Source organism: Garra rufa, unplaced genomic scaffold (assembly GCF_049309525.1).
Source record: "Garra rufa unplaced genomic scaffold, GarRuf1.0 hap1_unplaced_005, whole genome shotgun sequence".
Lineage (NCBI taxonomy): Eukaryota > Metazoa > Chordata > Actinopteri > Cypriniformes > Cyprinidae > Garra > Garra rufa.
Genome location: NW_027394280.1, coordinates 830,351 through 851,777, shown reverse-complemented (window position 1 = coordinate 851,777; position 21,427 = coordinate 830,351). Strand labels below are relative to the sequence as shown.

The 21,427-nt window shown below is 35.9% G+C and overlaps 1 protein-coding gene and 1 pseudogene across 1 annotated transcript; one reads left to right on the top strand and one right to left on the bottom strand.

Moving 5' to 3' along the window:
- Window positions 1–919: 919 nt before the first annotated feature.
- On the bottom strand, window positions 920–3,762 carry LOC141312767 (uncharacterized). The gene has a single exon (XM_073832633.1). The coding sequence runs from the start codon at window positions 3,621–3,623 to the stop codon at window positions 2,910–2,912; it is 714 nt and encodes a 237-aa protein (XP_073688734.1). The 5' UTR covers window positions 3,624–3,762; the 3' UTR covers window positions 920–2,909.
- Window positions 3,763–12,961: 9,199 nt separating this feature from the next.
- On the top strand, window positions 12,962–20,969 carry LOC141312757 (uncharacterized; annotated as a pseudogene).
- Window positions 20,970–21,427: the final 458 nt, after the last annotated feature.

Below are 21,427 nucleotides of genomic sequence, written 5' to 3'. Positions count from 1 at the left end.
GTCTTGCTTTCGCACCTGTCCCACAAGCAGTGCTAGTTTCACCTTAAATGCTATTGAGTCATTTTGTCATCGCTCTGAATTTTCTAGCTGCCTCGCGCATCACCTGTTCAATTGCGATGACACAGTTTGTTAAATGTACCAATCTGTAGGTGAATTTAACAAATAATTAGGCTATATGATAATGACTGAGGGAAATTGTAGTTTGAAAGCCAACCTTTATAATCAAACACCGATATGATAAAAGTAAAACATATATTTACAACTTCTAATTTTAATTTTTCATCTTCAAAATATGTCTCTGGCATTGTTCAGAGGGCCGGTCCAAATGTGGGGGTGGGCCACATTCGGCCCGCGGGCCTTAGTTTGGGGACCCCTGCTATAAACCATTACTGTTCATTTGATTGGAGAGAATACAGCTCCGCTCCTATTTTGTCAAGGACTGTGTCACACCCTACACCAAACACAACACACTACACCACACCCAGCATTTAGGACGCTAAAGGGGCCTCCTGCATCCACCAACCAGCCAAAGAATTTGGCGGCCCTAGAATTTATTTCTGGTCCCTAGTGCTTCCTCGTAAGTGGGAAGAAAACTTTTACTAGAGTGAGTGTTTAGGAGAGAAATCTGAGGCTTAAATCTGCACAAGAGTCATTCAGAAGCTTCAATTGAAGATCAAAGATTTCAAACATTCTTTTTTATGCTAATGACTCTGTCATTGTGACATCATTCTGTGTATTTCAATCTGGCAGTGTGTTCTTCATGAGCAGTACTAATTTGTCTCGGACACCACAAATTGAACTCATTACTATTAATAAAATTGCTCCAATACTAGAACACACTGATTTTAAGATACTGTGCTGGGAGGAACGACGGAGACATAGATCAAAGGAACAGTTTATTATAGTCCAAAGACACAGGGTAATCCACACAAGGAAATAGGAAAGACAGACGTATTGGAAAATAGAGACCCAACAGAGACAGAATGCACAGACTTTGATTTTAATATATGGGGTAACTGGGGAACACGGGTGCACAGAATGACTAACTGGACTAAAGGAAAGGAACGCAACCAAAAAAGGGCACACAGAAACAAAAACAGGTCCATATCCCTGGCATATCATCCCCCTTCTGGAAGGTGCATCCTTGCACTGATGGAACAACAGGAGGAGAACGGACATCCAGGAGGAAAATGATTAACAGAGTCCAAGGTGGAGATGACAGAGGGAGGAGCCTTCCTCTGTATGTCCTCGTGTCTCCTTCCCTTTCTCAGGGAACAAGGGTTGTAGTTGTAGCCCGAAACGGTGATGTTAAAAATGCTAACAATGTCCTTTAAAGGGATAGTTCACCCAAAAATTAAAATTTGATGTTTATCTGCTTACCCCCAATGCATCCAAGATGTAGGTTACTTTGTTTCCTCAGAAAAACACAAACGAATATTTTTAACGAAAACCGGTGCAGTCTGCCAGCCTTATCGTGGAAGTGGATGGGCACCAGACCTTTAAAAGTAAACAAAAACATGCACAGACAAATCCAAATTACACCCTGCGACTCATGATGATACATTGATGTCTTAAGTCACGAAACGATCGGTTTTTGTGAGAAACTGAACAGTATTTGTATCATTTTTTACCTTTGATACACAGCCACGTCCATCTGTCCTGAGCACGAGTTTGGCATCAGTCACGTCACATGTGCACGCGCTTCTGGCGTAGAATACGCAAACGCCGTAAGCGATCTGTTGCATGTATACGACACTCATTGTTTACACAGAGCACAGAGATTGTGGATATAGCGGCTATTCAAAATGGTTATTACTTGCGCGTATCCTGATTGTTTAAACCGATTTAAAGCTAAAAGATTACATTAGTTTGCACAAACTCATCCGGGACTTTTCACTGATTTCCCCCTACGACGTTTGCGTATTCTACGCTAGAGCGCGTGCTCATGTGACGTGACTGATGCCAAACTCGTGCACATTACAGATGGACGTGGCTGTGTATCAAAGGTAAAAAATTATATAAATACTGTTCAGTTTCTCACAAAATCTGTTCGTTTCGTGTCTTAAGAGATCAATGTATCATCATGAGTCGCAGGGTGTAATTTGGATTTGTCTGTGCATGTTTTTGTTTACTTTTAAAGGTTTGGTGCCCATTCACGTCCATGATAAGGCTGGCAGACTGCACCGGTTTTCATTTAAAATCTTCGTTTGTGTTTTTCTGAGGAAACAAAGCAACCTACATCTTGGATGCATTGGGGGTAAGCAGATAAACATCACATTTTCATTTTTGGGTGAACTATCCCTTTAAACTCTCCTGGCTGGCTCGCGCTATGCTTTTGGGGCAGCGGTGGCCTAATGGTTAGAGAGTCGGACTTGTAACCCAAAGTTTGCAGGCTCGAGTATCAGGTCCAGCAGGGATTGTAGGTGGGGGGAGTGAATCACAAGCGCTCTCTCCACCCTCAATACCACGACTGAGGTGAGTCCCTTGAGCAAAGCACCGATCCCCCAACTGCTCCTCGGGCGCTGCAGCAATGGCTGCCCACTGCTCCGGGTGTGTGTTCACGGTGTGTGTGTGTGTGTGCACTTGGATGGGTTAAATGCAGAGCACAAATTCCTAGTATGAGTCACCATACTTGGCCTCACGTCACCTCCTTTCCTTTCCTTATTGTGCTTCAACCAAAAAACTGCACCTTCTGTGAGATCTTTCAATTCATGATACAAATGTGAAGTTCTTACATTGTAGACATAGCAAACACATCCATATTATTCCTTGCTCTATTATGCATTACCGTGTCAACTAGCTATATTGTGTTGGACTGAGCTTAAAGTGTACTATGGACAAAACATAATGCTTCAAAATTTGAATTAGAACGTTCCATTCTATACATTTTGTTTGAAACTCTTTCTACACTAAGGGGATCTGTTGGGTTTCTCTCTATTATGAATCTTCATGTGCCTGTCAAGGCTTCCTTTTAGACTAAAACAGTTTCCACACTGAGAGCATGTGTAAGGCTTCTCTCCAGTATGAACTCTCATGTGCTTGTTAAGGGTTCCTTTTTGATTAAAACTCTTTCCACACAGTTTGCATGAGTAAGGCTTCTCTCCAGTATGAACTCTCATGTGAAGGTTAAGGGTTCCTTTTTTATTGAAACTCTTTCCACACAGTTTGCATGAGTGAGGCTTCTCTCCAGTATGAACTCTCATGTGTCTGTTAAGGCTTCCTTTTTCATTGAAACTCTTTCCACACCACTGGCAGGTAAAAGGGCTCTCCATGGTGTGAATTTTCTGGTGGACTTTAAGATGTCCACTTTGAGCGAAACTCTTTCCACATTGAGAGCAGGTGTAAGGCTTCACTCCAGTGTGGACCCTCATGTGAATGTTAAGGCTTCCTTTTAGAGTGAAACTCTTTCCACACTGTTGGCAGGTAAAAGGGTTCTCCATGGTGTGAAATTTCTGGTGGACTTCAAGGTTTCCTCTTTGATTGAAACTCTTTCCACACTGTTTGTATGTGTAAGGCTTCTCTCCAGTGTGAATCATCATGTGTCTGTTAAGGTGTCCTTTTAGAATGAAACTCTTTCCACACTGTTGGCAAGTGTACAGCTTCTTTCCAGTGTGAATAATCATATGTGTTTTAAGGCTTCCTTTTTGAGTGAAATTGTTTCCACACTGAACGCAAGAAAAATAACTCCTAGTTCCTGTAGTTTGAGCTCTTTTTTGTTTAGAAGTCTTTTCAGACTGTAAGGAACAAAAAAACTGATCTTTCTCTTCAGTTTCATTCAGTACTTCTCTCTCCTCTTTCAGCGCTGTTAGGTCTAAGGTGGAAAAAAAGGAATAAAAGTTAACCCCAGTTTAGTGGCACAAAACAATTAACATCAAAACATGTAGATTTGTAAAGCATGTATGCTAGATCCTATACCAGGGTGTCCAAACCTGATCCTTCTCAGCCGGTACCCTACAGAGATTAGGCTGGCCGTTATACAATTAATAATAAAAAAAAAAATTAGGAAATTTAATGACAGAGTTTAGGATTTACATATATCTATAATCTATACACAGACTGATCTCAATGTTTCTGTACCATTTTTGTCTCCTAGGGAATAAAATGCAACAAATTTAGAGAGAGACGAGGAAAAAAAAAAAAGAAAAATTCATCACACAATTCTTTCTGAGGTTTTATTAAGGGGGCAATTATGTTAGCCAATCAAAAAACGGGCTGTTACACTGACCTGTTAAGCCAATGTCAAAGTTTATTCATCTAATTTAAATCACTTTTAAAAACAACAAGTGTTTACTAAAGAGCTGTACAAGCATACTTAATTTAAAACAAAAACACATACAGTAGTGTGGAAAAGTGTTGGCTTCCTGATTTTATTTTATTATTATTTATTTTTTTCATCAAGATGAGTTCTGGCAAAAATGAGACAAGCCTTTATGTTCTTTTTGCTCAGCAGCGTTTTTTGTCTTGGAACTTTCTTGCCATGCAGGCCATTTTTGCCCAGTCTCTTTCAAGCATGAAATAATGAACAGGAAGCCAATGGAGAGGTGCCAGAATTGGTGTAATATGTTCTCATTTATGTGTTCCTGTCAACATAAGAGCAGCAGCATTCTGTACCAACTGCAAATGTATGAGAGAAGCCTGGTTAATACCTAAACATATGTATAACTCTTTCAAAGTCACTAAAAGATAGAAGAAGAGCTTGACATTAAGACTTGATATGCGCTTGTCCTTTAGACAGCTAAATCAATCATCCATTTGAAGAAAAAAAGTAAAAAGTTATATGTAATAAAAAATAAAAAATTAATTTGTTGTTCAAGTAATTTATTTACAAGCAATATTCTCATTACAATTTCATTAGCTCTAACATAAATAAGCATGTGGTATCTGTGGTATTTATCACATTAAATTGATGGATGTAATTTTGTATCCAGATTAATTTAGATGTAGCTTTAGTCAGCATGCAGTAGCTAAATGTCATTACTTACATTTCAAGGTTGTTGCAAATGACTTTAACATAAATAATTTTCTTAGATACTTTTGCATAATTAGCCTAAGTGCTAGAAATCAATGGTTTTAATATTAGAAGCAGATATTGGGTTTAATGTTACAGAAAAATATATAATTTTTTTAGGCTAATTCCATATTATTGTTACCATTCTCGGTTGTCATTCACTCGTTTGTGTTTGTTGTTGTCGTTTGTAGTCCGCGTGCCACTGAATCGAATCACTGAATCATTTCACAAATGATTTGATTCAAATGATCCGGATTCTGAGTCTCTGGCTGCATCCGAAATCGCATACTTCCATACTATTTAGTAGGCAAAAAGCAGTAGGCGAAGAAAAAGTATGCATGAAATCTCAAACACCACAAAAGAATAGGCGAGATTTACCAGGATGAAGCACTATTTCTCGCGAGATTCAGGCGTACGTATACCTAAGTATCGTTCCAATATGCCTACTTACCTACTATATAGTAGGCGAAATGGGTACGTGAGAAGAGTAACCACAAAAGAATAAGCAAGAGATCCCCGGATGCCCACTGCGTCCCGCCCAGATTTCGAAGCGCCGATCTTTTCTACTTTTCTATCCCAGAAGCCCACGGGAGATCAATAGCTACGTCATCATCGAACGTGATGGAGAACAGCAACGAGGGTGTTTTCAAAAGTGAGTAACCTTACGCTGTTCCTTGTGTCACAATCGCGTAGAACAAACTGTTAAATCGTTTCAGGTGTAACAGTATAGTATATTTGTGACTGTTCTGTAAAAACATGTTTTATATGTATAGCAAACAGGGGAGATCCAGTAAACACACGTATATCTCCAAAGTGAATGTACATAAACCACATACATCTTAAAGATGATTGTTAAATGTCTATTTAATATGTGATAGAAAATGTTCGAAAACAACTGCAGAAGAGCACGTAATAGACATCTGAGTGTTGTGTGCTGTTACAGTAGAATTCACTGTTGTCAACACTGTTTACTTTATATGAATGGAATGTAAATAAATGCATGTACATAGTAACTGAACATAACTGATCTTTTTTATTAGTATAAATAGAGGCACATTTGTGTTGTCACACACTGTAAAAAACAACCTATAGAATCTACTCAATAAAATGGGGTAAACTGATGTAACAATTTGCACTCAGTTTGTTTGGGTAGATTCTATCCTATATATCTGAGTAAAGAATACCTGAATTGATTAGCTAAGACAAACAAAAAAAGTAGGTAAAGTCTACACAGCAAAAAGCCCAGTATTAAATGAACTCTCCCAATAGTTTGAGTCCATACTCAAGAGTATTAAAATGAACACTGAAGCAGTGTTAGAGTTATTGAGGTAATTAAGTTATTCATTGAGTGGTGATTGACCATTATTAAAGACCTGTGTGATGTTAAAAAGCAGAATCACCAAAAGGAGAAAATCTAATTTTGTAAGTCACCATTATAGTGGTCAGTGTTAGCATTAATTTAGCTCTTTACCAATAACTTCTTAACATTATGTTTTGTTTGGGTGTTATAATTGAGTTATAACGGTCAGACAATCCAGAAGAAGTTAGATTATATGGTGTTGAACATGCTTTGACAAAGTCATAATGTAGTGACCTGAATAACTGAGTTATATTTTATGTATTAATTACACTGGATTAATTAATTAGACAGGTGTTATAGAAGCTTATTTTAACAAAAAGGTATACACATTTTTTTAGATATAGACACACAGACATCACCAATCAGCATGAGAATCACAACCATGGTGACCATCAAAAATGTATGTTGTAGCCAATCAAAACTCATCCGTGTCTCCCATCATGCATTGCGGCATGAATAAATTATGAGCTGATGATTTCCCTGATGTTTAGAGTTGATCTGTTTCTGAATATGCTGTTTGTCACCATTGTTGAGATTCATATGCTGATTCCTGATGTCTGTGTGTGCCTAAAAGGGCAACTCTTAGAAGTTTTTGATCAGAGGAGCTTGTAAAAAGGCCAATCAAAAAAATAAAATAAAAAAGGCTTTATTATTTTTAGCTGCTGTGTAATCCCAAAGCAGTTATAATAAATAAAGGATATAGAACTAAAAGACTACACTCTAAACGTTTTCAGTGGCTCAAATTAAGCTTATTTTAAAGCAGAATTATCACCACTGCATGAGTTTTGCTCTTTAGCTTGTCTGGCTAGTTTAACTAAACAGCTAAACAAAACTTAATGCTAAAAAGCTACAGGTCAAGAGCCCAACTAATGCTAACACAGACCACTATAATGGTGACATAAAAATTGTGGTGTCTTCAATCATTTTCAATCACCACTCAATGAATCACTTAATTACCTGATTAGCTTTGACACTGCTTCAGTGTTGATTTTAACACTCTGAGTATGGACTCAAATAAACTCCCGGGAGAGTTCATTTAATACTGCGCTTTTTGCTGTGTAGACTTTACCTACTTTTTTTTGTTTTTCTTAGCTGATAAATTCAGGTATTCTTTACTCAGATATATAGGATAGAATCTACCCAAACAAACTGTGTAAATTGTTTCCTGAGTTTACCCCATTTTATTGAGTAGATTCTTAAATTCAGGTATTCTTTACTCAGATATATAGGATAGAATCTACCCAAACAAACTGTGTAAATTGTTTCCTGAGTTTACCCCATTTTATTGAGTAGATTCTTAAATTCAGGTATTCTTTACTCAGATATATAGGATAGAATCTACACAAACAAACTGTGTAAATTGTTACATCAGTTTACCCCATTTTATTGAGTAGATTCTTAAATTCAGGTATTCTTTACTCAGATATATAGGATAGAATCTACCCAAACAAACTGAGTGCAAATTGTTACATCAGTTTACCCCATTTTATTGAGTAGATTCTATAGGTTGTTTTTTACAGTGCATGAATCACAGAGGTGACTTGAAGCTTTTCTGGATGTTACAGGGACAGGACGTGATGGACAGCAGAGACAGGTGAAGGTGGACACGCTGGTCAGCTGCTTCATCAGAATAAAGCTGCAGAATTGGCACAGCTGTTGATGGCAGTTTTTATTTACAGGCTGTGAACACATGATTGTCAGAACAATTACTTTGAATAAAGCTTTGTTTTATGTGTCTTTGACTTGTATTTATTTAACATCAAGGTTACTTTTATTTATTCTTTTACAAATTTATTCGTGTTTCTTGTTGTCAGTTAATAAAATATAGCATTAATTCATTACTTGACTGAGAATTGAGATGTATTCAAATTGACTGCATAGTCATGAATATGTCATGCATATGGCGTATTAAAAAAGTGCATGTTCATTTTACTAAATAATTAATTAGTGGTTAGCATTTATCAGTATTATTGTTCATAAGAGTTGGTGTTGTCTAGCAATGCATTCCGAGGTCATCTTTAATTTCTAAGTAATACTTAATTTTTTCGAGTGTAAAATCAAAAGTCTTCTCCAAAGACGTGATCTTCCAGCAGCTGATTGACGTCTCCTTTGAGCAGATATTACAAAGATTGCAAACAAGGAGGGCAACGTACTAGGTAGGGTTGTCGTGATGCCATTGGATGTTTTGTGCACCCGTCGCCTTTATTTTATTTTATTATCACTGCAGAACTTATAAGTACATACAACCGCAGGAAAAGATAGTAGGCTGTTTTATCAGTAAAAACTCATAATGACAGAAAAAACTGTAAAGGGTTTGCGTACATGTGATTCTCTACACGTAAAAAAAAGATGAAATATCTTTAAATTATCGTAATATTCATTTAATCATAATGCATTAAGATTGCATGTGTTGTTTTTTGTTATTTATAATCCTCGATGAAACAAGAGAAATCCCACAATAAAAAGAGGAAAACAAAGGAGATTTCAAGCCAGTTTTGCGTGTGGTAAACAATTTTGCACATAAATAAATTAAAAACATATTCAAGTGGTTACGATTTTAGGTTTTCGTAATAAAAAAATAACATCTTTAAGGATTAAACTGGGTTATAGCCTAAAAACGTACTACAATCATAAATGTATCTCTTCTGGAAGACCACTAAATGAGAAATTTGATCAACATCATAATATATATAAACAGATAATATATACAAATAGATGAATTAAACCTGTCGCTCATATCTTTTAAACTGTTGCTCTTGTTTTAACGTCGTAGATCACATGATAACGCCATCATGGCGGATCGCATTCATACTCAACGAGATTTGGCTGTAGAGTAGGTACCCTTAGAGCTTGTTAAGTACCTACTAATTGAAATTAAGTACCTACTCATTAAGTATGCGATTTCGGATGCAGCCTCTCACTTCTTATCATCACTTGATTGATTCATGATATAGAGAGAGAAATGAGATGCACATTCTCTGTTACTAACGTCTTAGGCCGTGTTCAAACTTGGCGTCTTTTTTCACAAGAAAAAGTTGACTAGGGCGTTTTTTTAGTAAAAAAAAAAGCTGGCAGCGTTCTGTTACAAAAAGCAGCCGAGTGCGTCTTTAGTTGCTATAACAACAGCTGCAACAGTAGCGTAGTGCTGTGTGGTGAAGGAATGTCGAGAAAGAGCCTCTTTGTGATGTATATTATGATAGAGTTGTTTACTCATATCATACAACTTCCTTGTGCTTCGAAACTAGTACGATAAGTTTATTTACCGCAACTTCTCCAGTTTTTTTTTCTTGTTGTTTTTGTTGTTATGGAAACGATAGGTCCCGCTACTCGCTTGTCATTGGTCAGCTGTCAAAAAAGTTCAACTTTTTTTAACTTAAAAAGACGCTCTGAGCTGCAGAAAAAGACGCCGGCGGTGGCGTTTAAAAAAGCGCTCAGGGCTTTTTTGAAAAGACGGTTTACTCCATAGGATTAGAATGTAAACCAGACGCTGGCAGTTTGGAAAAGGACGCCAAGTGTGAACACGGCCTTAAGTAGGCTTACACTAAATAAAGCATTACAACGATATATTTAATAGTTATGATTTATTTAACATAGTAAAAACGCTTTAATTGATGCAACAATATCCATTGGTTTAAAAACTTTAAAAGCACAAACCTTTCTTCACGTGAATCACAACAGACGAGGAGCGCGCGCAGCTTTATGACGTCACGTCACCAGAGCAAAATAAAAGTCCCATTGGTGCACTGCTCTCTAAAATCACAAACACATCTTAGAAATGTTGATTATAGAATAGAATTTCGTACTCATGTGATGATGCTTTTCTAAAGTTATTAACATCGTGAATGTATTAATAATATTCTCCTTTTTTAATGTACATTTATAACACTTTGTTTTATGTTGATATACCAATTAGTTCACATAAAACTAGTTAATGCTGCTGTGTAACTGTTACAAAGGTTTCAGTGGTAATGTTCTTTTATGTAAGCAATTTTGTTTTAAATACATTTTTTGTAGTGTAAAGGAATATGGTGCATTGATTATTACCTTTTCATTTTCGTTAATTGGCCAAAAATATGCCAACACATTCAGTTCCCTCCATATCTTCTTTTATTAACAGTGAAACGTTTGGGTAATAAATACAAGACACAATAAACTGTTTATTAGAAACTTTAACTAGAAGTACATCTATCAGAAAAAAATGCCATGTTGTATTAGTTTTATGATTTTAGTGAAGTTAAATGTTTAAAGAACAAAATAGCTTTAATACACCTGCAGGAAAAGGATCAGGAGACTTGTTTGAGCTGGTCCTGTGTGTCGCTGCGGTCATCCAGACTGACTAAAACACTCAATCACTGGAGTTTTATTCAGGTTTCAGGAGGCCGTTCTTACAGATGAAGACAAAGCTCTCAGATCACAAGCTTAAACACAGTATTCAAGGGATGTGATCAGTTCTATACTGTACTCTAACTATAGCACTCATGATCACAGAGATCAGGGAAAGACATTCACACACAACTCAAGTGTTCATTAGCATTAACAAGCACAACAGTTAAAGAGGCAGAAACATCGAGAGCACCACAGATTTGTATTCACACACACCTGAAGCAAAAGAGATTCATTTACAAATGAACATTTACCCTTTTGCTGAATTTCCTAGGCAATAATTTAATTTCAACCAATATAATTTTGTCTTTAACAGTAATGATTGTCACACCTATGGACTGTCCTTGTGTTTGTTTTTGTTTCCATGAGCTCCTTGTCCTTGTTTTTCCTGATGTTCTCTAATGCCCATATTTGGTTTTCCTGTTCCTGTTTCCATTGATTTCAGGAGTGTCTTGTCTTTCCTTTCGTTTAGTTGAGTATTTAAGAGTGATCTGTTTGTGGTTTTCTCCTCTGATGTCTTACGTCCTTCAAGTGAATGTCTTTTAAGTTTTAAGTTCACTCCTGAATTTCCTCATCTCCTCGTTTACCGCTCCGTAGAGTTGTGAAATATGACAATGATAATGAAATGATAATAAATAGTAAATATCCAATCATAAATTTGGAAAAGAGGATTTTGAGTGCCTTACCAAATTGCTTAATGTACCTGTGTTAAAAAGTAAATATTTATTTTTTGAAAGTACAAATAGTGATTATATAAACTTAATTCTTCAAGATTCTTTACACATAAAGGCAAATGTATACGCCTTTATTTATACCCAAACTTAGTCAACTGTGAGTAGTACTTCATTACTATTTATGAAAAATATGAATTGCACATGTATTTGCACATGTTTATTAAATCTTGATATTCTACATTATTTGGATTTTCATGATTTCCAAGTTACAAGTTGTGTAAAATCATTAGAGTCAGGAGTGAAGGGTTAGTAAAGCAGACTCAGTGCTATGAATGGACTTAAAACCTGACTGAAATTTTCCAGAAGTACTTAGAAAATACCAAACACAAACTGTTCTAGTACCTTAGGTTAAAGAATTTTAAAATAAATATATTTAGCTTTAGGAGTGTGTGAACATGAATGTGAAATCATGGTAAGTGTCATCTTTTGTCTTTATTGGCTGTTGATGTTTCTGCCTCATTTCTTTAATTGGTGTCTTTGTTTCTGATCAATATCTGAGTTAAATATAAATGCAGAGGCTGAAGGTGAGACTTTCCCTGATCTCTGTGATAATGAGTCTATAGTTCTGCTGATTGGATTAGAGTCGCTGAAAATCTGGGCAAATTCCTGTAACTGCTTACATCCTTTGCATATTTTATCTTCTAATGACGATCCTGAAATCTGTCTAAAACTCCAGCGATTGAGTGTTTAGTCAGTCTGGATGACTGCAGCATCACACAGTAACATTTTGTCTCCCGATCTTCTCTTCTGAGTTTACTACAGGTCTAACTGGATGTTGCAGGTATTTTGGTTTCAAAACTTTTAACTTCACTAAAATCATAACTCTAATATAACAAGAATGCACTTCTAGAGAGCAGGTATTGTATCTTGTATTTATTAACTGAACTGTTCACTGTTAAAAGGGAAGATGAGTAACAGCTGAATACTTCGATATGGTTTTTGCCAATTAAAGATGCAGAAAAGGTCATAATCAAGTTTAATAAAGGAATGGCAGAGAGGATGGCAAAAGGAAATCAAGGGTAGACACATTTTTCTGTTCAATCTAAAGTTAGAAACAATTGTTTTTGTACTTGTACATTCTGTAGGGACTCAGTTTAACTAGATTGAGGTTGGGGCATTGTGGGTTAAATACTTTTTTGTATATTGTAGGAAAGCATATTTTTTTCTTTTTTTTCTCCTTTAATATTCACTGACAAAGACTGTTGATGCTGATCAAATACCATGATGTGAGTCTTAATTTGAAGTCATTTTCATTTATTTGAGCAGATCGGCTTTTTTAAAGAAAAATAGAAAAAAATAGCGCACCTTGTAGACACACAAAGCGTAATATTTTCCCTTCTTTCGGCGCTTCTCACTCCAGTCCAGCGGGTGGCACTAACACACACACTTCTGTTTGACAAACACCATTAAACCTAAGAAGAAGAAGATTAGTTTCACTGCTCTCTGTTGTTTTGTTGTGATTCGGTTTTAGTTCAGCCTGTGAGAAATGAAGTTTCTGTAAACAGAAAAAATACAGTTTTTGAATTCGGTCAGTAAATATCTGTAATATTCTCATCCTCACAGCTGTGACTAGGTTTGGAAGCGAGCAGGAATATCTGGAGAAGTATCTGCTGATCTGAGATCTGATGCTGTGAAGATGTTTATTAAAGTGGAGAGTGAGGAGAACATGAGTGAACTAGAAACCTGGAGAATAAAACAAGAGGAACCAGAACTTTTGAGAAAAAAACTGGAGGAACCAGAACCTTTGAGAATAAAACAAGAGGAACCAGAACTTTTGAGAATAAAGTTGGAGGAACCAGAACCTTTGAGAATAAAACAAGAGGAACCAGAACTTTTGAGAATAAAACTGGAGGAACCAGAACCTTTGAGAATAAAACAAGAGGAACCAGAACTTTTGAGAATAAAACAAGAGGAACCAGAACTTTTGAGAATAAAACAAGAGGAACAAGGAGGTTGGTGTTTAATCTTCATTCATCTTTAATGACTGTTTGTGGTACATTATTTCAAAGTTATATTAATACTGAGTTTCAAGCTGCTTTAGATTTAGTTAATTGTAATAGAAACAATCTTTAAAGCAGATCAGTCTGTTAAAGTATAGATGGGGCAGCAAAAGCACTTCCAGATCTAGTAAGAAACATTTAAATTCTGCACAGAATTTTTGGTAACATTTGCTATGAAGCTCTTATACATTATAAAGTATTTCTAAGGCATTGTAATGAATCCATCATAAAAAATAAAAATAAAAAATCTTATAAAATGTTCTCATGAATAATCATAACAATTACAATATACTAAAGTACTTGAGTATTAGGGGTTCTAACTTTTAAGAATATGATTATTTATTAGACACAATGGGTGGCATATTAAATCTACGCAATTTTTAATGGACTATATCTTGTATATAATATAATTTTTTTTTTTTTTTTTTTTTTACATTATATTACATTTTATTATGATGGGCCCCCTGGTCTACTGACTAGAAGCAACTTTCCAACTACACTAACACTCCTTTATTAGTAGTATTATTAGTCTAGTATTATTCGACTTAGGTTAAGGTTAGGCTAGGTACAAGGTTCACATACTTGCAAAGTTACATATCAGTTTGTCTTTTGTGCAACCATAAAAATACAGTATTAGAATATATTTAGCATACTACTAATAATAATTATTGCTAGCTGACATGCAGTTGAATAGTTACTTATCAAAAGCTGTCTAAAGGGTACCATCAAAATAATCTAACTAATAATACAAACGTGTCATGTTACACATTCATCCGATACATTAACTTTTGGCTCTTTGATAGATAATATTATTGTTATTATTATTACTTATAAGTGCTCTTTGTATGCTTTCAGTAAAGTGACATGCGTAACATGGTAATATATGAGACTTGTGTTTTAACTATGAGGAGATAATCACACGCTTATAAGCTGTAACCGCAAATAAATAAAAATTATAACACATTAAAACTGTTTTATAAACTCGTGAGATGATACAACATAGTATAAGTTTTTTTTTTTATAATGCACTATGAATTCATTATAGTGTCTTAAGAATACCCTTAAGGTGCGTTCACACCGGACGCGAATGAAGCGGCAAGCGCGAGTGATTTACATGTTAAGTCAATGCAAAGACGCGAATAGCCATCCTGTGGCGCGAAACGCGCGAATGGCGCAGCGCGCATTGAGCGTTTCAAGCGATTGCCGCGAGTTCAAAAATCTGAACTTCGGCGGAATTCCGCGCCGCGGTGACCAATCAGGAGCTTGCTCTAGTAGTGACGGAGGCAGAAATCCGAAACAACAATGGCGGACAAAATCACCGTTGCTGTCTGTGGTTCCTCGGAGCTGTACGATACATCTTTGGACTTTAGTAGAAACAGGAATAAAAGGGATCTTGCTAGGAATAAAGTGAGTGAAGAGGTCGGACAATCTGGTTAGTTTTAAAAAACGCTCTTTACTCAATTTAACCTATACATATATTGAGACTACAAGCAAGCTAAAGCTGGCAAATTGAGCTCATTCACCTATTTTACAACTACTTTCCCGCTGACGAGTGGCAGAAGCCCCTCCCCTGACGCAAATTCGCGTCTGTTGTGAAGAAAATGTCACGCGCGAATGACGCGAGTAAACTCAAATGTTCAAGCGTTCAACTACGCGCGAATAGCGCGTTTTTTCCGCGCAAGTCGCGTCTGGTGTGAACGCACCATTATAATGCATTATAAATATGGGCTTCAAAGAAAGTGTTACTGAATTCTTTTATGAACAGATCAAACACGGCTGATGCAGAAACAGTAGTGTTAGCTAAAGTCATGTCCAATGCTGTTACATCATTAGTTTCAGGGTTTCTACATTTTTGGAGAGAAATTCAAGAACTTTTCAACGAAATTAAAATGTTGCATGCCTCCCGACTCAAATTTAATGTTTTGCTGTAAAATGTGTCTTACCAAGAAATAAACATGTAATATTGTTTAGAAACTGCGCTTACACATTCAAAACAATAGTAATCTTAAGGTTGACTTGTTATTCACTTTTTAGCATCAAATGATGATGTGTTTATGCAGTTTGAGGTTTAAAAACATGTTATTTTCCACATACTGTACATTATTGTTGCTACTCTCTGCCCTACCTTTCGGAAATGCTTTGAATTTCACAAAACTCACTGTTGATGGAAACCGAGGTGTTCTCTGATTGGTCAGCTATCCATGCTTTGGAATTGGCCGGATACCTCAAGCGTGTGTTGGAAATGTTACACCCCTAACCATGTTGTGATACCATTTCTTGGCGCATCGAGACAGAAATGATAAAACCCATTATAAACTAGGCGTTTGTAGCATAGGTGCAAACTCGTGTTTGAAAAGTCAGTACTAATAAAACATAGCCTTAAAGTCATCTGGGGCGACCGTAATATATCTCAAAATTCACATTTTTATGTTTCATTTAGACTAGTTGATCACATATCAGTAAGATCAACTTTTGAAGAAAGACAAACTTTAGTCCACTTTCATTTTTTGAAAAACATTATTTCACAAGTTTATTCTATAATATCAGAGTCTACCTCGTAATCCAGTTAAAATACTGATTTTTACTTTAAAAGCAAAAAAAGCTGAATTAGCATTTATAAAGATATTACACATTCAGCAATAGCATACCACTGATTAATATTTGAGCCTAAACTGATGGATATTTGGTTATGAATTTAGTGTAATTATTGCTTTCTTATCATAAGTCGCCCCAAATGATAAGAAAACCACAGGTATAAAAATTTCAGTTAAAATGTACACACAAGAGTTCAAGACGAAAGAAAATTTAACTTTTTTTATTCAAATAACATTTCAACATTTAAATATAACAAATCAGAAGGACACTAACATTTAAACTGAGCAATTCCAAAAGGGTCCTCACACCATCGGTGCTCGGGCCCTAATTAAAGCTGCAAGTATCAACGAACGGGCCCTTGCCATCTGCGCAGTTGCCATCCCGATAGCATCAGGAAAATGGTGCCCAGTTGGCACATGCATTCACAGTAACACTCTACCAGTTTGGATTTGAAGTTTACAGAATTGAAAGGGTTGCACTTTAAATTCAACACACAGACACATACACACAATACAATTTTGCCATCCAGTTTAATTTCTTAACATTAACTATATTAGTTAACGTGAACAATAATTAAATAGCATTTATTAATGTTAATTAATATTAAGCTAAAAAAAGTATTCATACATTATTATAATGTAAATTTGTATCTTTTAACAGTTTATATACTGTGAATTAACATGAATATGAACAAAGTTCATGTGGGTATACAGCAATAGACAATAAAGTGCCAAATAAACACTTCATTCTTTCAGAATATCTTTAAAAAACAAGTTGAGTATTGTAATGAGGCGATATGAATATAACTCATCTTATAATGGTATAATTTTCATATTTATGTAGATTACACCACATCAATGTGTATTTCTTCCTCAAAGATGGTCTGCAAAACAGCATTATTCCATGGTCTCTCTCCCTCTCTCCCTTTCACCCTTCCCCCTACACTCACTCTAACACTCAACACACATACTTACAAGCAGGCAGAGTGAGAGCAGATTTCTGATTTCTTTTTTTTTTAAATTTTCTTTAATTCATAAAGCCTTGTATACTTATGAGATTAACAGCATTTGCTCAGAATGACTAGTTCTCTGTCACTTTAAAAAATAACCACAAAGATATCCAAAATATGCTCGCAATTTAGCATCTTCAGAATCTTCTCTTCATGTTGATAAAGTTTGATGTGAACAGCATGTTGCTCTTATGATGAGTATGAATTTGTTTACAGCCTAATTTTTCGCAAAATCCACATTAAAATCAAAATATCTGGCTTCCTGTTGGTCGTAGCTAATAAGTTTAATTTAGAAAGTTGTCCAGCTTGATGAGAACAATTTAGGTGACCAATGTTTAATAGCTCATTGTAGCATACAGTCTAAACCGTTTATTTGATCTACCCTGGTCTCCAACTTTCTGTAGCTCTAGTGACTCTAGCACACTGCTATAGAAGCTTTTTTTCTTTACCTCTCTCTTTTCCTTGCAAGATACTCTGCTCTTGTTGCAGGGTCGGAGTGGACTTTCTGTCTATGACGAGCAGTCTTCTCTTTGCTTGTTAATCGTGCCATCTAGGAAATAGGTAAAACAGGTTAAAACTTGTTTAAAATGAATAATGCATGTATAGTCACATAAATGGAATGTCATTCTGTATATATTTTAAAATGTTCCTGTAGGATTGTACTACAACTAAAAATAAATGTTAATCCCTATAAAATGAATGTAAAATGGCTGAATTTAGAAAAAAAGATAAAATATACAAATAATTACGCTTAAACAATTAACTCTACGTATATAATTGATGTATATAATATGAAAACTACAAATACAGGACCTATATCTATCATTTAAAACATTCAGCAGTGGTCGCCCCACATAATACTCGGTCACCCCATATGATGTTTTCAAGTTCACTCAAGTATAACAGGCTAACAGTTAGCCTCAGAAACCAAACTACCTTCCTCTAGTGACATGCCACTATCAAATTTATCATCAAAATATAGATTTGTGGGAAAAAAATTACAATTCACAGTTTTGGGGTGGTCGCCCCACATGATGACCAAAAGTGACTATGACATTACAGCAGTTAAAAACTTATTTTTCTTACTATATGAGAGAGACTGAGTTACCTTACAGTTGTTTCCAGGGGATCTTCACTTGTGTCTGGCTGATGCAATATCCCATCCTTGAGATGTAAAATTGTCGTTTGTTGAAGGTCGCCCCGGTTGATATGGATAGAATCAACATAATTCGAACAACATTCATTTGTATATTATGATAGAAACATATGTGCAAATGCTTTACAGTTTTGTCAATGATGTAAAACATGTTTGAAATTATGCCAACTAGGAAAAGGAATATATTTAAGTTGATTTTAAGTGTTTTTAAACCAGTTGTCCTAACAAAATGGACAGTCACTCAATATGATGTTTTGACTCTTCGGATAGCAGAAAATGATGAAAAACTTAAAAATTTGGAGAAGTTAGAGTGGTTTAGTAGGTGAAGAAGGTATAACAAGTAGATGAGAAATTATGTATTTTTTAGTTTTTTCTGCAAAATAAAATTAACCCGGACAGAAAAAGGGGGCATCACGTATTGACCCAAATATAACTTAAAACACTGTTTTATAGTTGTGTCCTCATTTGAAAGGCCAAACAAAGAATGTTTGCTTTTGGAATGAAATGCACTGCGTCTCCACAACATGGCGCTGCAACACTACTACATCCAGTGAAGTTGCGCCTTATTTCTTTTCATATTCATATTTTTATGGGATGTGTTACGCTAATCTACTCACGCCGTGTTGTGGACAAGTGGGGGGGTTTGAACGAGCCAATTTAGGGAGGTGTGGCTGAGTCTTAACTTTCATAATAAATATCTCTTTGGTTTTGAGAATTTAAGCTTTGCAGCTTCACAAATCTTATCTAATGCACAAACAGCTTGTAACACTCCAAAGGAAACCGCATCATATGACCCCTTTAAATTATCTTTGTTATTGATATCCCACACACCAGCTCTACCAAATCTGCTTATGGCGACACCATCTGTAGGACTTATTGGCACTGCTCTCAAATGCTAGTTTGTTCATGTTTTTAAGCTTATAACAAGTTACTGAAAATGAACCCTTTTTACTTTTTATTTCAGATTTGATTCAAGAAAAAGAGGAAAATGAAGAATCAAGTCAAGTTGAGGAGAAAAAATATTCCAAAAATGGAGAAAAACCTTTGAGTTGCTCTCAAGCCAAACAGAAATATTTAAATAAAAGAAGAGCAGAGAAATGTTCCACCTGCACTCATTGTGGAAAGAGTTTCACAAGAAAAACAGATCTTGAGCGTCACATGAGAATTCATACTGGAGAAAAAACATTTACTTGTGATCAATGTGGGAAGAGTTTTTCATGCTCACCAAGCTTTAAGGAGCACATGAACATCCACACTAGAGAGAAGCAGCACACATGTGATCAATGTGGTAAAGTGTATTTAGCGGTTTCAGGTCTGAGGAATCACTTGAAAGTTCATACAAAGGTGAAGCCACATTCATGTCATTTGTGTGGAAAGAGTTTTTGGTGTCTACAAAGTTTGCAAGTATATGAGAATATAAATACTGGTGTGAGAGAATCCATGTGTTCCAAGTGTGAAAAGATTTCTACTTCAGTAACTTATTTAAAACTGCATAAGAGGATCCACACTTATGAGTGTTCACAGTGTAACAAGATATTCAGTAAATCAGGAGACCTGAAAATACATGAGATGATCCACACTAGAGAGAAATCGTATACATGTTCACACTGCAAAAAGAGTTTTAGTCAGTCATCATATCTGAAAATACACGAGAGGATCCACACTGGGGAGAAACCTTATGAGTGTTCACACTGCAACAAGAGATTTAGTCGGTCAGTACATTTAAAGACACATGAGATGATCCACACTGGAGAGAAACCTTATGAGTGTTCACACTGCAACAAGAGATTTAGTCGGTCAGTAAATTTGAAAACACATGAGATGATCCACACCGGAGAGAAACCTTATGAGTGTTCACACTGCAACAAGAGATTTAGTCAGTTAGTAAATTTGAAAATGCATGAGATGATCCACACTGGAGAGAACCCTTATGAGTGTTCACACTGCAACAAGAGATTTAGTCGGTCAGTACATTTGAAAAGACATGAGATGATCCACACTGGAGAGAAACCTTATGAGTGTTCACACTGCAACAAGAGATTTAGTCGGTCAGTAAATTTGAAAACACATGAGATGATCCACACTGGAGAGAAACCTTATGAGTGTTCACACTGCAACAAGAGATTTAGTCAGTCAGTAAATTTGAAAATGCATGAGATGATCCACACTGGAGAGAAACCTTATGAGTGTTCACACTGCAACAAGAGATTTAGTCGGTCAGTACATTTGAAAAGACATGAGATGATCCACACTGGAGAGAAACCTTATGAGTGTTCACACTGCAACAAGAGATTTCGTCGGTCAGAACATTTGAAAACACATGAGAAGATCCACACTGGAGAGAAACCTTATGTGTGCACACTGCAACAAGAAATTTAACCAGTCATCATATCGGAAAATACATGAGAGGATCCACACTGGAAAATAACCGTATCATTGCACTGCATGTGGGAAGCATTTTGTTCAATCATCTGCATAAGCACGGACATGCAAAAACAATCAGTTGCTTTTTTTGTCAATATCTCTGGTGGATTTACACATAGTGCTCTAGCATGTAAACGTATACCCATCCCTACTTATAAATTAGTAGGAGAGAGATCAATCTCATTAGTTTTCACTTTTTCTTTCAGTAGTTAATGATCATTTTGCTTTCAGTCATTATTAAATGTTATCTTTTTATTCATACATTATCTTCACTTTTATATTTTATTAACACCATTTATGGTCAACTGATTGTATTTGCATAAGAAAAAAATATTTTATCTTTAATAGTTGAAAGCCATAATGTTTTAGGCTTTGTTTTAAATATCTAAATAAAGTTTTTAAATGAAATTAAGTTAAAAGCCTTTATTGCCTTTATTTTTCTGCATACAATGAAATGAGGAACATTACTCCTGACTGGTGTTAGAAAAAAAATATGAGACTAGAGACTACAGACTGTACAGTATCATCATAAAAGTATATACAACAACCGACGAGTCGTAATATTGCACATTGAGAGATATACATAGGCCTATATGGGGAGATGCGGGGGGAGTGAATTTCAAAGGAGGGGTGGCTTTTCAGTTCCAAGTGGATATAGGCATGACATTCTGGCTAATGCCAGAGGGGCCAGACTATTTTCTTTAATGTGTGTGTCACAGTCACCTGTCTCACCAGCCGCTGTCACCCATTTCCAGTCA